This window comes from Balaenoptera borealis (genome assembly GCF_965194805.1).
Source record: "Balaenoptera borealis genome assembly, chromosome: 4".
Classification (NCBI taxonomy): Eukaryota; Metazoa; Chordata; class Mammalia; order Artiodactyla; family Balaenopteridae; genus Balaenoptera; species Balaenoptera borealis.
This window is the reverse complement of record NC_138861.1, coordinates 89,203,028-89,217,115: the sequence shown is the minus strand read 5'-3', so window position 1 is coordinate 89,217,115 and position 14,088 is coordinate 89,203,028. Positions and strand designations below refer to the sequence as shown.

The following is a 14,088-nucleotide window of genomic DNA, read 5'->3' as shown; positions in this document are numbered from 1 at the left end:
ACTAGGAGACTTACACTTACTGTAGGCAGTGCACTTTGATATTCCTTATTCTACTGTATTTTATATTTGTTTGGTTTTTGTTTTGTGGGACTTTGGGGGAACCATCAGAAACCACTACGCTGATCTCACAAATTGACAGTGAGTGACTCACAGTTTGAAAAAAATTTGCTGCAGTGTGAGCAGCAGTTGGGACTTATCCATTTACTGATTATCCCAAGTAATAATGGAAGCTTTTCAGTGACATATAGTATTTATTGAATGCTTTCCATGTGCCATGCATTGGCATATGTTCTAGGAATCCAGCAATTAAAAAAAAAAAAAAATTGCCCCATAATACCTAATATTGTTGTAGTTTATAAAAGGTAAATACTTACATGTGTAAAATAGGATAATAACTGTACTACCTACAAACCTCATGAGACTATTGGGAAAATGAAGGATTTAGCAAATATCACATATTCAGTAATTTTTCCATACCACTATTATTCAAATAATTAAGTACCAAGAAGTACTTTTTAAAATCAAGTTATCATCTTTACTAAAATAAAAGATGCTTTAAGTTAAAATTCTAATTCTTTAGTTAATGAAGATGGCCTTATTTACGTTATTTAAAAGTAGTACTGATATACTGAGAGTCAATCGAAGTTACAACAGAGAATTTTAATTTGCCTGTCTCTCCCTCCCCCATCTCCCCCACCCCAAAAAAAAGAGTCAGAGAAGATTTAAAGGTTTAGACTCCATCCACAAACCATGTGCCATCTTTAGATCAATTTTCACCATCAAGTGACCCACAGCAGATGATACAGGTGAAAAAAACTCAAGAAATATAAAAGATACTCCAAAATCTATATTAAAATGATTACCATGCCTGCTTGATCGTAAAAATAGGCCACACATAAACTTCATAAAACCAATGTTTTAGTTGTTAGAAAAATTATTTTTCCACATTGAATAACTATTTTGCATTATCAACAGCTAAAAGTGAGCTCCATAAGAGCAGAGATTTTTGTCTACTTTTCTTCACTGCTATATACCCCAAATTTAGAAGAGTCCTTGGCACTTAGTAGATTCGCACTAAATATTTGTTGCATGAAAGAACAGTGAACAAACAACAATGACCTGTCAATTTGTTTATGTTTTAATATAATGGTATTCAAAAAATTAATATAAAATGTAAATCATTTAGAAGTAACATATTTAAAGATTGCCTGACATTTCTGGCTTAACTGGTTTATTAAATCTTATGATTGGTCAGAAATTAATGTCTCTTTTTATAGGGATAAAGAAAGAATCTTACCTTCTTTTTCTACTCTAAAAACAAAAGTTCTTTGTGTTGTAACAACTTCAAATTTGTTGTCTCCTTGAACTCGTACCGTAGATATAGCAGAAAGGGGAATTATTCCTTTTGAATACTTCTCCTGTATTGGTTAGAGAAAAAGATCCATAAAGAAGAAACATTAAAATAAAATTCCCTTAAAAATAGAATGGCAAGATGATTTATAAGTGCTTCTCTTTCATAATTTCAATCTAAAATTTTAAAATCACATATAAATAGCATATATCCTTATATATACTTAATTCCCCAGAAAGGAAAATATTAAGTGCCCCTTCCAAGTGAGATGTCTTTTCACTTTTCTCTTCATCTGCAATTAAGAGACAATGACTCACATACAAACAACATAGCAGACCAGCAATACATAGTTCCAAAAAACAGCAGTATGTTCTTTGAAACAATCTGGTCAAAATGATTTTATAGTGTTTGCAGGCATCTGCTGGCCATTACAGGTACTGTAACTACACCATTTCAAAACCACTGTTACATATTGTGAACAAGAATATTATCTAAGAAACCAGACTGTTGGATTGTATCAATTAACCCATATTACTCAATGCTCTGGTAATGAAGATCTTAATCTCACACTGCATCACTTTTTATTCTCCAGTGACTAAAGAGTGAAAAAACATGGATTCGGCTGTTTGCAATTGGCATATGCCTATTACAATTTTGCTCAAGAAAGTCTTTCTTAAGACTATTGATAACTTTCTCCATCTGCATTTTCCTGGACCCTCCTACACCAATTGGCATAATCATCACCCCCATAATTTCAACTATTTACTAAGAGTGTAACATTTACTGGGCCCTGTGTTGGAAAGAAAATTCCAAGAGTACTTATACATTCAAGTGGCCTCAAAATGAAAAACCAACTAACCAAATGAGAGAAAAGTTTAAAAATGAGTACAAAACATGGGAAGTAAGAGTATGAAGATGAGAATTCTCAATTCTGCTTACAAGAAGTCGGAGGTATTTTCACAGAAATAGTGACATTTGAACCTGACTTTAAGAAAACTTAAGTTAACCAAATAGATAAGTGAGGGGGCAGGGGGTATCCTGGCCAGAAAGACTGAATAATAGAGGTGTAAAGTAGAGAAGTAAGAGGAGCTGCAGTGTCGAGTCAAAAGAGATGAGGCTAAAAACATAAATCAAGGCCACATCATGAAAGGTCTTAGTGTCAAAAGAGTTTAGACACAACTTTATGGGGTTTCTTCTACAATTCCTTTCCATCATCCATGGAACCATCACTTTTGACCCGGGTCCCAAGTATCTGAAACAACTGGTTAGGAGAAGAATGCACTAAACCATTCCATGCAGATCACAAGTGTCAAGTTCACATTCCTCCCAGCGGCAAACCCCAGCCATACATAGGAGATAGGTAAAAGACAGTGGCTGCGAGCAACATGGCAGTCTACTGGGAAGTTTCTCCTCTGACAGTTGAAGAGATACACTATACTCTCATGGTATTCCCTCTCAGTTATTTGACAAGTTTCTTCTACTCTAAACCCCATTCCTGCCTTTATGTATCCGTCAAAATCCTATCCATTCTTTAATGCCATCTTCAATAACAACACCATGAAGGCTTTCCTTTATCCTCTCAAGCAGCCAAAATCAAGTAAGATACTTGAACTGTGATTTAGGAAGATGAGGTGGCAACTTCCTGGAAAAAGGAGAGGGAGGTCAAGGAATAAGTACTAACAAAGTAACTTTTTCTCCCCCTTATTTTCCATTTGTTTGGTTTTATCTTCTGTCCCTAAGGGAAAAAAAAAATCCCATCTTACTATTTCAACTACCAACTTTATGTGGAGAATTCTAAAATCTGTCCCTTCCTTCCTTCCTTGTCCATTTCCGTCAACTCCACTCCCATATTTTGAATCATCAATGGGACATATAACTGTCCCATAACCACCTCAAACTTTAAAACTGAATTACCTCCTGGAAACATACCCTCCCTCTATATCTGTCCATAAAAATATCACTCTTCTGGTCAATCAGTCTTCAATAGAGTAGCCTTTGACTTGTGCTTCTCTTTTGTACCCACATAACCTGGGACTCTTCCGACATCTACATGGTCAACTTGCTCCCTACCACTTCCTGATTCTTTCTAGTCACATTAGCTTTCTTGAAGTTCCATGAATACATTGTGGTTCTGCTCAGTCCCATGACTCTACATACTCTGTTCTGCAAGGAAACATTTTTCATATCCATTTTCACATACCTACTGCCTCTACATCTTTCCTATTTCAGCATGAATATATGCTCTGAAGAAAGCCCTCTGACCAGTCTCTTCTCTCAGGCCCTTCATCCTCACCCAGCCAGATAACCCTAAATTAACAGTAACCTGTACTTTTCCTCTATAGCAATTACTAATTCTAATTTAAATGATAATTCTTTATATTTACCGTGGGATCATCTGATCAGTACAGTCTTTCCAAACTGACTGTGCATCTTACATCTATTTTCTCCATTACCTTTCACATAATCAGTATTGCATATTTTCTGAATGAATGAATCCTATGTCCAATCAAGCACAATTATACAAACTCCAACAGCTCATTTTTAGTATTTTTTGAAATTCATTTTTTTAAACACCTCCACTGGCCTATACAGCCTACACCCTGATAAATTAATGCCTGATTTACTGCACACTCTCCTGATTTCCCTCCCTACTTTCAGCTTGTTTTCCCTCTCACCTTTCCTGCATATTATTGTTCAAATGTCATAGTTGGAGAGAATAAAGGAAACATTCATGGAGGAGGAGAACAGGATCGGTCTTGAAGTTTGCACAGGATTTTCATGGATGGTAATGGCTAATGAGATTCAGAGGGAAGAGCAAAACCATGGAGGTGAAAATACAGGAAAAGACACACAAGTTCTCCACAGTTGTACCAAGACACTGTTGAAAAAGGTCACTGCAAAGAAACACATGACATGATTGGCTAAACAAAGAAAACCCAATAAATGCAAGTGGGTTACAATGGCAATATTAGGCAACACCAGACCAGGAAGTGCTCTAGGAATTGACAGGAAGGAGAGAATGTCTCCCCATTGTCAGGCAACCTGAGAGATTCAAAGGGGCACAGCACCTTTGGGGACAGTGATACAGTCTCTCTGGCTGTAAGTTTGTAGTGGCTGAGTCCAGATAGTGAAAAATCCAGAATATCCAGAAACATTTATTTTCTTTATCCCCCAGGTGATCCACTGTCAAACTGTAGTTTGCCTAAGAATTAGAGGACCTTACAAAAATACATCTCTAGTGAGATAATTAACTATATGTTGAATAAAACGTTACCATTAACCCATTTTTCAGTAGAGAAAAAAATGAAGCAGCATTGTAGAGAAAGACACAGGAATTTTAAAAAGGAGATTTTTCCTTCTTCTAGATCTCTTCAAAGAGATTAAAAAAAAAATTCCTTAAAAACATAACAACTCACCAACATGCCTACAATAATAATGTTGTTTAACGTTAGTACTTATGGAGGAGTAATAGAAAAATAAATTCCCCAGAAGTGATAAAAATGTACTTAAGAAGCGGAATACTCTGCTACTTTAACCTCAGGAAGTTGTAGTTTCTCTAATGGCTCATCTATAATCTTTTCTGAGATTCTAAGATAAATCTCAAAATTTTTAACACTGTAGAGTTGATTTTACATTTCTATTCTAACACACAATAAAGACAAAACAGGAAAAGAAAAAAACTAAACTAAATGACACTAGGCTCAAAATGACTGCATTTTTCAGCGTGTGAAATTTTCCTTAAAGAAAGAAATTCTAAAGCATCCCTTGAGCCTATAATACCCAGATATCTAGGTCAAGTTTGCCATTTATCTACCACTTTCAGACAATGAAATGACCACAGGGCAATTCTGCTCACAGCTGAGTGAGAATGGGGGTGAGTGAGATCTCTTGGCAGGTGACGAGATATCAAGGCTGTTGGGATGATGTCATTTTCAGTAATACAACGAAATGGCCTTGCTGAGACATGATTGAGCAGCACTGAGGAAAGCAGAAGATAACTAGGGGAACAGGCAACTCTGCAAACTACCTCCTGAAAGCCCAACCACAGGCTTCTCAAGTGCACATTTAAACACTGAAAGACAGAACTCCTTGGTGCACAGGACCACGAAAACTGCACACCCAGCTGAGACAGAAGCTATGGCCACACTTATGCTCTCTGTTCACTGGCCTTGAAATCCCCTCTTCCCAGTCCACCAATCCATCCCTTTTGCCAGAAGGGTCACAACAGAAACCACGTCTCCTTTTAGGAAACACCCATCCTAGTGTTTTTGGTTTTATTTGCCAACATGAAACCACTCATCTGAGTAGTAAAGGAACGAAATGCCATAGGAAACAAAAATTTGATTTTTTTTTTTTAATTTTAATGTCAAGGTAAAGAATTTGTAATAATTCATCTTAACAAACTTTTTATCTCAACTTAAAACCAAGGCTGCATCGTTTTTATTGCATCAGTGTGGATAGGTGCTCAGCTCCTCACTACAGTTGAGATGAGCTTTTAAAGGACAAACAGAGTGAGTCTGGTTGGACAGAGACGCTAGAAATTCTCTCTCCTGAATGATAATGATATCAACACCAGCAGAGCCTGATGGCACAAAAGCCTGTCTCATTCCTGAATAGTTTTCTTCCTCATTTCAAGCAAACCAGAGAAGGGCACAGGTGCTAAAGAAAACCAGGGGTCAGATTGCATCAGATACAGAGACTACATTTTACCCACCCTAGGTTACAGAAATTGTCTCAAGATTCAAATGAACAAGCAAACTAAAAACAATAGCTAAGGCAGAAAACTAGCTTTTAAAAATGTTCATCCCATATCTTGCAAATGTCAAAGGGGTGTGTTAAAACCTATCTGATGCTTTAGTGGGATCACTGCAAAGTGAAAGCAATTAATACTTCTCTAAACTTTCTATTATTCTTAGTGTTGTAGCATGCAGTGTGTATTACTTTCTGTCTAAAAGCATACGCTCTTCTTCCTTGTAGCACTGATCAATACATGAAAGGGAATCTAAATCTCTACTTGAGCCACAAATAATACCAATATTAGGCAGTGAAAAATCGCTAAATAATGAGAAGATAATATTAGATTATAAACTATAAATAAGAGGATGTGGTTAAGTGTTAAATCAATATATTAAAAGAATGTATATAGTTAAGATTGTAAAATTATATGATTTTAACTAACAAAAAATACGGTCTATTTATTAGTTGCAACTTTTTAGTTAAGGAAATTTTCAAACACACAGAAGTTGAAAGATTAGTACAACGAACACTCATAACCTCAATTGGACAGTTGTTAACATTGCTATTTTTTGTTCTACCTAGCTATGCATGTGTGCATATATATATATACACACACATATATATAAATATACACATATAGAGGGTATATATAGATAGGTAACATCTGAAAGACATTTGCGTATATAATGACACTTCACCCCTAAATATGTCAGCCTACATCTCCTAAGAATAAAAACATTCTCATCCCTAAGGTGAAGGACATGATCAAAATAGTATCATGTCCGTTAAGACTCAACTGCCTAAAGAATATATTGTAGCCACTTGCACATCAAGATATTCGGTGTGCTCTAACTCCAAACACAACCTTCTCAGCTTCGTCTCCCACTAGTCTCCCGAACATACTCTATTTTCCAATCAGAGAATCTGGGCATCTCATTGTTCTCTCTGCTATCAAGTCCTGTTCTTTCTAGTTTCTTTACGTACAAACATTCTTCTTTCTTCAAAATTCATGGCCATTAGAAATCTCATGCAAGAAGCGTTCCTTGGTTCTTCCACACCCCTTCCAGAGGACAAAATAACCTCTCCTTGCTTTGCCATTTTCTACTTGTGGCGTCATTTTGTAAACATTTTTGAGCACTCTCTAGGATAAAGGCAATTTCTTATGTATCTGCATATCACTTATAGCAAATCCTGTAGTTTGCAGGAGATATCCATAAATAATTGTTAGATACGTAAGTTTTAAAAAATCCCAATTTTTTATGTCTGGGAAAAGTTAAACTATGGAAAGAGTTAAGTGTTTTTATCCTATGCAAATTCTTTTCATATTCTTAATCCAACTCCTATTCTTACAGACCAAATCACGTGCTTAGTTTATTGAAGTACACTCAGCATGCATAGGACAATCCTTGAAAACGGTAAAACGTACTTACCTTATCGTTGTTGTAATAAGAAATGCTAAGGCCATCAAATTTCACCCATCTCTTCTGAAACATGCGTTTTCTGTAAAACGTATGAAATTGTCATTTTACATTTAAGAACCATGCACTTGGATTTTAAATACATTTGTAATATAGAACTGTGTTGAGTACATTCCAATTTGCTAGTAAGCAGTGAAGAAAACAGTAGGCTATGACAACGTACAGTTTTGGCAATGGTACAAAGGAAAGGAAGTACGTACAATGACACTTTCTAATCAGTTGACCTAGGTGTTTTTAAAAAAGGATACTGCTAACAGTGTCATCATTTTTGAAAATGTAACTTGCAGTGTCATTATCCACATCGGTAAGGTTGAGTGGAAAACAAAGTGTGGTTAGAAACCCTATCATGGCACCCATATCCCTTAAAGGAGATAATTCCTCAATGAAGTTAACATAAATTTTTATCCTTCATTAAGCTTATAACATTTTATCTTATTTTTTAAAATTTTTGATTTTGGGCATGCATAATATTTTGCTAAAATAACAAAGCTTTGTCAATTGGATTTACATAGATATATTATTTAATTCTGATCAAATAAGCTGAAAAGGCCCTGACTAAATATGGAGAATCATTTGCAATCATCCAAAATTCATTGAAACATTAACATTTTGAGAAAAAGAATCATATGAAAGGCAAATGCAGTTTAAAATGGTTACTGACATGAGAAACAAAGCAAAATAATGTCATCATATGTTCCCTATTTAGGCATAAAGGAGAAAAAGATTTTCTGACTATATAAGGGAAAAGTGAAGACCCATTTCTAGTTGGGCTTGTTTTTGTTTTTTGTTTCAGTCCCCTTTCCCGAAGTCAGACAATCCTAAAGGTTGTGAATGTCTTATTCTCTATACGACTCTCAGTGTGAACTGATACAGTCTAGATACTTTTAGCCTTTATCACAGATAATATATGAAAACTAACTTCCTGTTTAAAAAACCAGTCATCTCTAAACAAATAGGTAGATAACCGCGTCTACCTCTTCCTTTTGCAGTTTTCTAACATGTTTAAGATAAGGAAATGGTATAGCTTTCTGTGGTTTTCAGAAGACTTAAAGGTAGAAACAGCACCTCAGAAAGTGTGGAGAACTTGTCTTCTGGGCTCTTTCCTGGGCCACACACACCTATTACTCTAGTGAAATACAGCGAGCTGCCCACATTGATCATTAGCCGCATTATTCTGCTTAAGATAAAATTAGAGCAAACCTGATCAGACTGAGAAAAGTTTCAAAATTCATTGGTATGGACAACACTTTCACATATAAGCACTGAATTAATCATGAAGTAATAAGAACATAAGACCTTACAATTATATAACTACAACTAACGATCCAGCCCTCTTTCCATCTTACTCCCTCATCCTTCTGCTTCTTTTTAACTTCCCTTGGCCTGTCATGTGTTCTCTTAACCTTGCAACATCCAACAGTGCCGGTTTTCATTTCCTTCACTGACTCAAAGGTTCTTCAAGTTGCCAGCATTAAGAGTTACAAGGTAAAGAAATACTAAGCAAACACACAATCATTATACATTGAATAAAATCACTTAGCACTCATTTCATACTGTCTGTCACACTTAAAGGCAGGTGAGCAGACATCTTCCCACACAATCTCAACAGTAATTCTATAAATCAAGATTTTGCTTTAGGCCCACCTTACATGGTGAATAGCAGTAAGCGAGAGCTCAGTAGTACATATAATCGTCCATTTTAGAATAAAAATAATCAACATCTGTGGGAGATAACGGCCTTAGGACCTTCCATTACCCCTCTAATTCCTTTGCTAACTACTGCTTACCTTTCAGAGTTCCACCTAAACCACCTATACAGACACTCCTTCCCTGATGAGCCAATCCAAAGCAAGTCACAAAGCTGTCCTCTCAAAGCACCCTCTCCTTTTCCTCATGGCACTTAACACAATCTCTAATTACATGTTTGTTTAGTTGCTTGATGTCTCCCACACCAAGCATGTTTCACTCTCTACGCTATGATCAGCAACTAACACAGAGACACATATGACACTAAAAAAGAATCTGTTCAATGAAAGAGTGACATGATTAAGCACATATCCCCTTAGCAAAAAACAGCCAGATGACAGACAGATAAAACCTCAAATGACCAGCACTCAAATAACCAGAATATTTTAAAAGAAAGGCTGCCAGAAGGCGAGAAAACTTCCGAAACCTCAGAGTTAGATTCGAAGTTTCAAAATGTGCCAAAGCTGGAAGTGAAAACAAGTTTAGAACCTACTTTTTTTTTTTTTTTTTTTTTTGGCTGTGTTTGGTCTTCATTGTGGGCTTTCTCTAGTTGTGGCGAGCGGGGGCTGCTCTTTGTTGTGGTGCGCGGGCTTCTCATTGCGGTGGCTTCTCTTGTTGCAGAGCAAGGGCTCTAGGCGCGTGGGCTTCAGTAGTTGCGGCTCGCAGGCTCAGTAGTTGTGGCACGCAGGCTCAGTAGCTGTGGCGCACAGGCTTAGTTGCTCCGCGGCATGTGGGATCTTCCCGGACCAGGGCTCGAACCCGTGGTCCCCTGCATTGCCAGGCGGATTCTTACCACTGCATCACCTGGGAAGTCCCTAGAACCTACTTTAACATGTCTTACTTAAGATGGTTTAGTTGCGGCCACTTGGACTCAAAGTTTTCTTAGAATTCCATCACCATCTGGATAGACAGTTTGAGGTCTGAGGCATCATCCAGGAACTTAACATTCATGTCCACAGGAAAATGAGAAGGAGAGGAGGGAGGGCAGACAGCTCAGAGATCAGTCAGAGATGCTATCATGTGACAAGCTACAGTTCTCAGGCACTGACTAGAAACCACACACTGGATGCTTGGCTTTCTGAAGAAAGCCAACCAAAACGTCAGCCTCTGAGAGACTCAACTCCTAAGATATTTCCCCAACTATTTTTTAATTTTCTCAGCTACCAGGTGACTCTTAGATGAGTTCAGCCATTTTAACCGAATATTTTGAAAGGTTAAATCTGTTTAATAATCTATGGAAGGACAGGTAAATAAGACAAATCCCAGCCCAGTCTGAAATGGAATGAGAGTGTGGCAGCTGAAAAATCAAATGTTCTGTAGTTGGAGAGAGCCACTTTGCTATCCTGCCGTTAAAACATTACTTCTGCTACCATTCATTCATCCAGTCGGCCATCAAATCTGTGGGTAACTATTCTGTGGACACTATCCTCCAGCCATACTGCCCCCTCTGTCTAGATGCTTTCTTGCCTCGTGGCCTTCCCATATGCCATTTTCTTCATTGGAATGCTCCCTGCCTGCTCCTGACCTGGCTGGCTCCTTATCCTTGAGATCTCGGCTCAAAAGTCATTCCCCCAAGTGGCCACCATTGAGTAACACATAGATCCTTCAGGTTCCTTTGGTCTCTTGCTCCATTTCTTTACTTAATGACACTTAGCAGAATTTGCAATTATATATTTGTTTTGTGTCCTCCACCTCCCATACTAGATATTGAGATCCTTGAGTGCAGAAACCATTTGTTTTTTTAATCAATGTAAAACCAGCAACTATCACAGTTTCTAGCATATAAAATATGCTGAATATCTAGTGAATAAACTAACAAATACATATATTTCTCACTGCAAGATGCTTCCTCAAATTTTCATGTTATGTATAGAGAAAACAAATACTAACAAAACCACTTCCCCATTAATTTCATTTTTTGCTTTCTTCAAGTACAAAGATCAGAATTTTTATATGACAAAAGCTTTGTAATTCATCATTAGTGTCCATGTAATTTTAAAATACATTTTATAGTTAAATATTTTTTAAATGTATTCTTTAAGATGTATGCATTTTGTACCTCCCTATTTAAAAATTCAAATTAATAAATTAAATGTTTCTAAAACTAAATTTATATAAACATGTTTAATCTATTTTGCTCATTAAATGTGTCAACATTCAGTTAGTTATTTTCTGCATGTGAACTTCAATACTGAATTCTAATAATTGGTTAATTAAAGATAAGAACTTATACTTAGATCCTTTCTCACAATTCCTCTTTCTAGCAAATGGAAACTTGAATTTAAATTGTTAAACTCAATAAATTAATCAAAATTTCAACTATTGATATATAAAAGGGAAAGCTTAAGAAGCACTGTTTCTAAATTTCAATAAAATTTTAAATTAAAGTATTGGTGAATAGTAAATTTTTAAGAATTATCTTTTCTGTACCAGAGTTAGATATTTTTCTCACATATTTATAAAAATCTACTTGATACCAGGCAACTAAATCCAGTGTAATTCTGTAAAATTAATCTATTACACACAATTAGAGGTTTCTAAAGTACTTTAAACGCTTTCTCTGACATAAGCTATCTTTCCCTTAAATTTCAATTAACAATTTATTTAGTAAATGTTAAAAAAAAAGACAAAGTATAAAATACAGTGTCACTCTAGTCTGTGTTCCTACTATCACATGACACAAATTAGAACTGACTAATGGATTATTATACAGAGAAGAGATTTTAAAGCCTGTCAATAAAGAACTTACTTGGCCCAATAATCTTGATAATAAAAACAACACTTATATAGTGCTTTGTTCTAGGCACTGTTGCAAGCCATATACAAACATTAATTCATTCAATCCTCCAAACAATCATATGAGGCAAGTAATATTATTATTCCCATTTTACAGATGAAGCCACAGAGGAGCTGGCAGGTTAAATAATTTGCCCAAGTCACACAACTGATAAAGATCATTTCTGTGAGTCAAATCCAGGCAGTCTGGTCCCAAAGTCTATGCTCTTAACAACTACACAAAACAGACTCTGGTACATTTTATAGCAAAGCACCCTCAATATCCCTTTAGGTAGCAATAACATTTGACCTTTACCCATTTAATATGTGAGCTCAGTTCTGCAAAGTGCTTCAGAATTCCTTCGGGAAAAAAAGGTAAAGTAGACGTGAAAAATATTAGCCTAGGTTTTATCCTATTTTGTTTTTAGGGTTCTAAAGGAAAACATTTCTTTGAGAAGCTTTTCTTAGAATAATTCATAAGGCATGTGTGGTGTTATTGAATGGATTTCTATAAGCACTTCCCTTGAGCTCTAGTAGGGCAGGTTGTGTAAAGTTTCAACTGCTATCATAAATGCAGCCTCGCCATCTGGTGTCAGTTTTTGTTGTCTCAAAAACTGTGTCTTAAAAATTCTTTTTTAACAACAGTGTATATACAAACAATTACATCTTTATTTATGAAGTATATACATGAAGGCACTCCTGTTTAATTTCAATCCTAAGTGCCAGAAGGGTTTTTTTTTTAAAAGATTACATCTTTTAGCTTTAAAAAAACTACAAAATTGGATAAGCATGCTAACCAATGATATTAATTTAAAGTGGCAGAGGCTACCAAACTGTCATCTTCAAACATCACATAACCGAAATGAACCTCAAAGTAACTAAGTCAAATTTATGGCTTTTATTAATCATGGTATTTTAATCATCAAAAAATACTTCTCAATTATTCTAAACAATATCTAAGAAAAACGATATCATAGACATGCTGTTCCAGATTCACCTGCCTTGTTTACATAATCCTGAAGAATTATATGCATATTTTATCTTATTTTCTGCTCTAACACTAACTAGACTCAATATTTTTTAGAACTACTACAATTTCCAAAAGTATAGATTTTTGTTTGTTTATCTAATTACTCATTTTTTATTTAGTTATTTTATCTCATTACTCTTAAGTATGAGGCTTTTAAATGCTGCAGTATTATATGACCCAGCAATCCCACTACTGGGCATATACCTAGAGAAAACCATAATTCAAAAAGACACATGCACCCCAGTGTTCATTGCAGCACTATTTACAATAGCCAGGACATGGAAGCAACCTAAATGTCCATCAACAGACAAATGGATAAAGAAGATGTGGTAAATACATACAATGGAGTATTACTCAGCCATAAAAAAGAATGAAATTGGGTCATTTGTAGAGACGTGGATGGACCTAGAGACTGTCACACAGAGTGAAGTAAGTCAGAAAGAGAAAAACAACGCATATTATATGTATATGTATATTATATGTATAAAATAAATAATAAGAACCTGCTGTATAAAAAATAAATTAAATTAAATTTAAAAAAATAGTAAATGCTGCAGTATTAGTTATGAAGTATTTTATAGACACATATCCAAGGAATTATAATATTTCTAGAAAATATCAGCCCTTTTTTCTAGACTGTATTTCCTCACTTTTAAGTAAACCAAAATGACTGTTTCCAAGATTATATGAACCAAAATGAGTTGGGGCCAAAAAACAAAAACAAAACAAAAATTTTCTGAAATCCCAGCTTCCATTTCTGCTTTAAATGAGAAAAAACAAATTTTAAGATAAAATCCCAAGTGCTAAAAGGAGTTTTAGAAGCCAATGATAAAGCACAAATTTTAATGTGTGACTTCCAACTTTTACAATATTCACAAAGAGCTTTGTGCTTATATGACATGGTATGTGAAAAACCACATTAAAAGACTCAGACCTCTTTATTTTATGGAGTCATACTCTGTTAAAAAAAC

The 14,088-nt window shown here is 35.5% G+C and overlaps 1 protein-coding gene across 9 annotated transcripts in view; it reads right to left on the bottom strand.

The window, feature by feature from the left end:
* ARAP2 (ArfGAP with RhoGAP domain, ankyrin repeat and PH domain 2) overlaps nucleotides 1-14,088 on the bottom strand; it is a 201,764-nt gene that overhangs the window by 141,825 nt on the left and 45,851 nt on the right. For all 9 annotated transcript variants that reach the window (XM_082390417.1, XM_082390419.1, XM_082390422.1 and 6 more), the window contains 2 exons: nucleotides 7,519-7,588; nucleotides 1,298-1,418 (listed from right to left, as the gene is read on the bottom strand). In XM_082390417.1, the coding sequence (XP_082246543.1) occupies nucleotides 1,298-1,418; nucleotides 7,519-7,588 (191 nt within the window). The remainder of the gene's footprint in view (nucleotides 1-1,297; nucleotides 1,419-7,518; nucleotides 7,589-14,088) is intronic.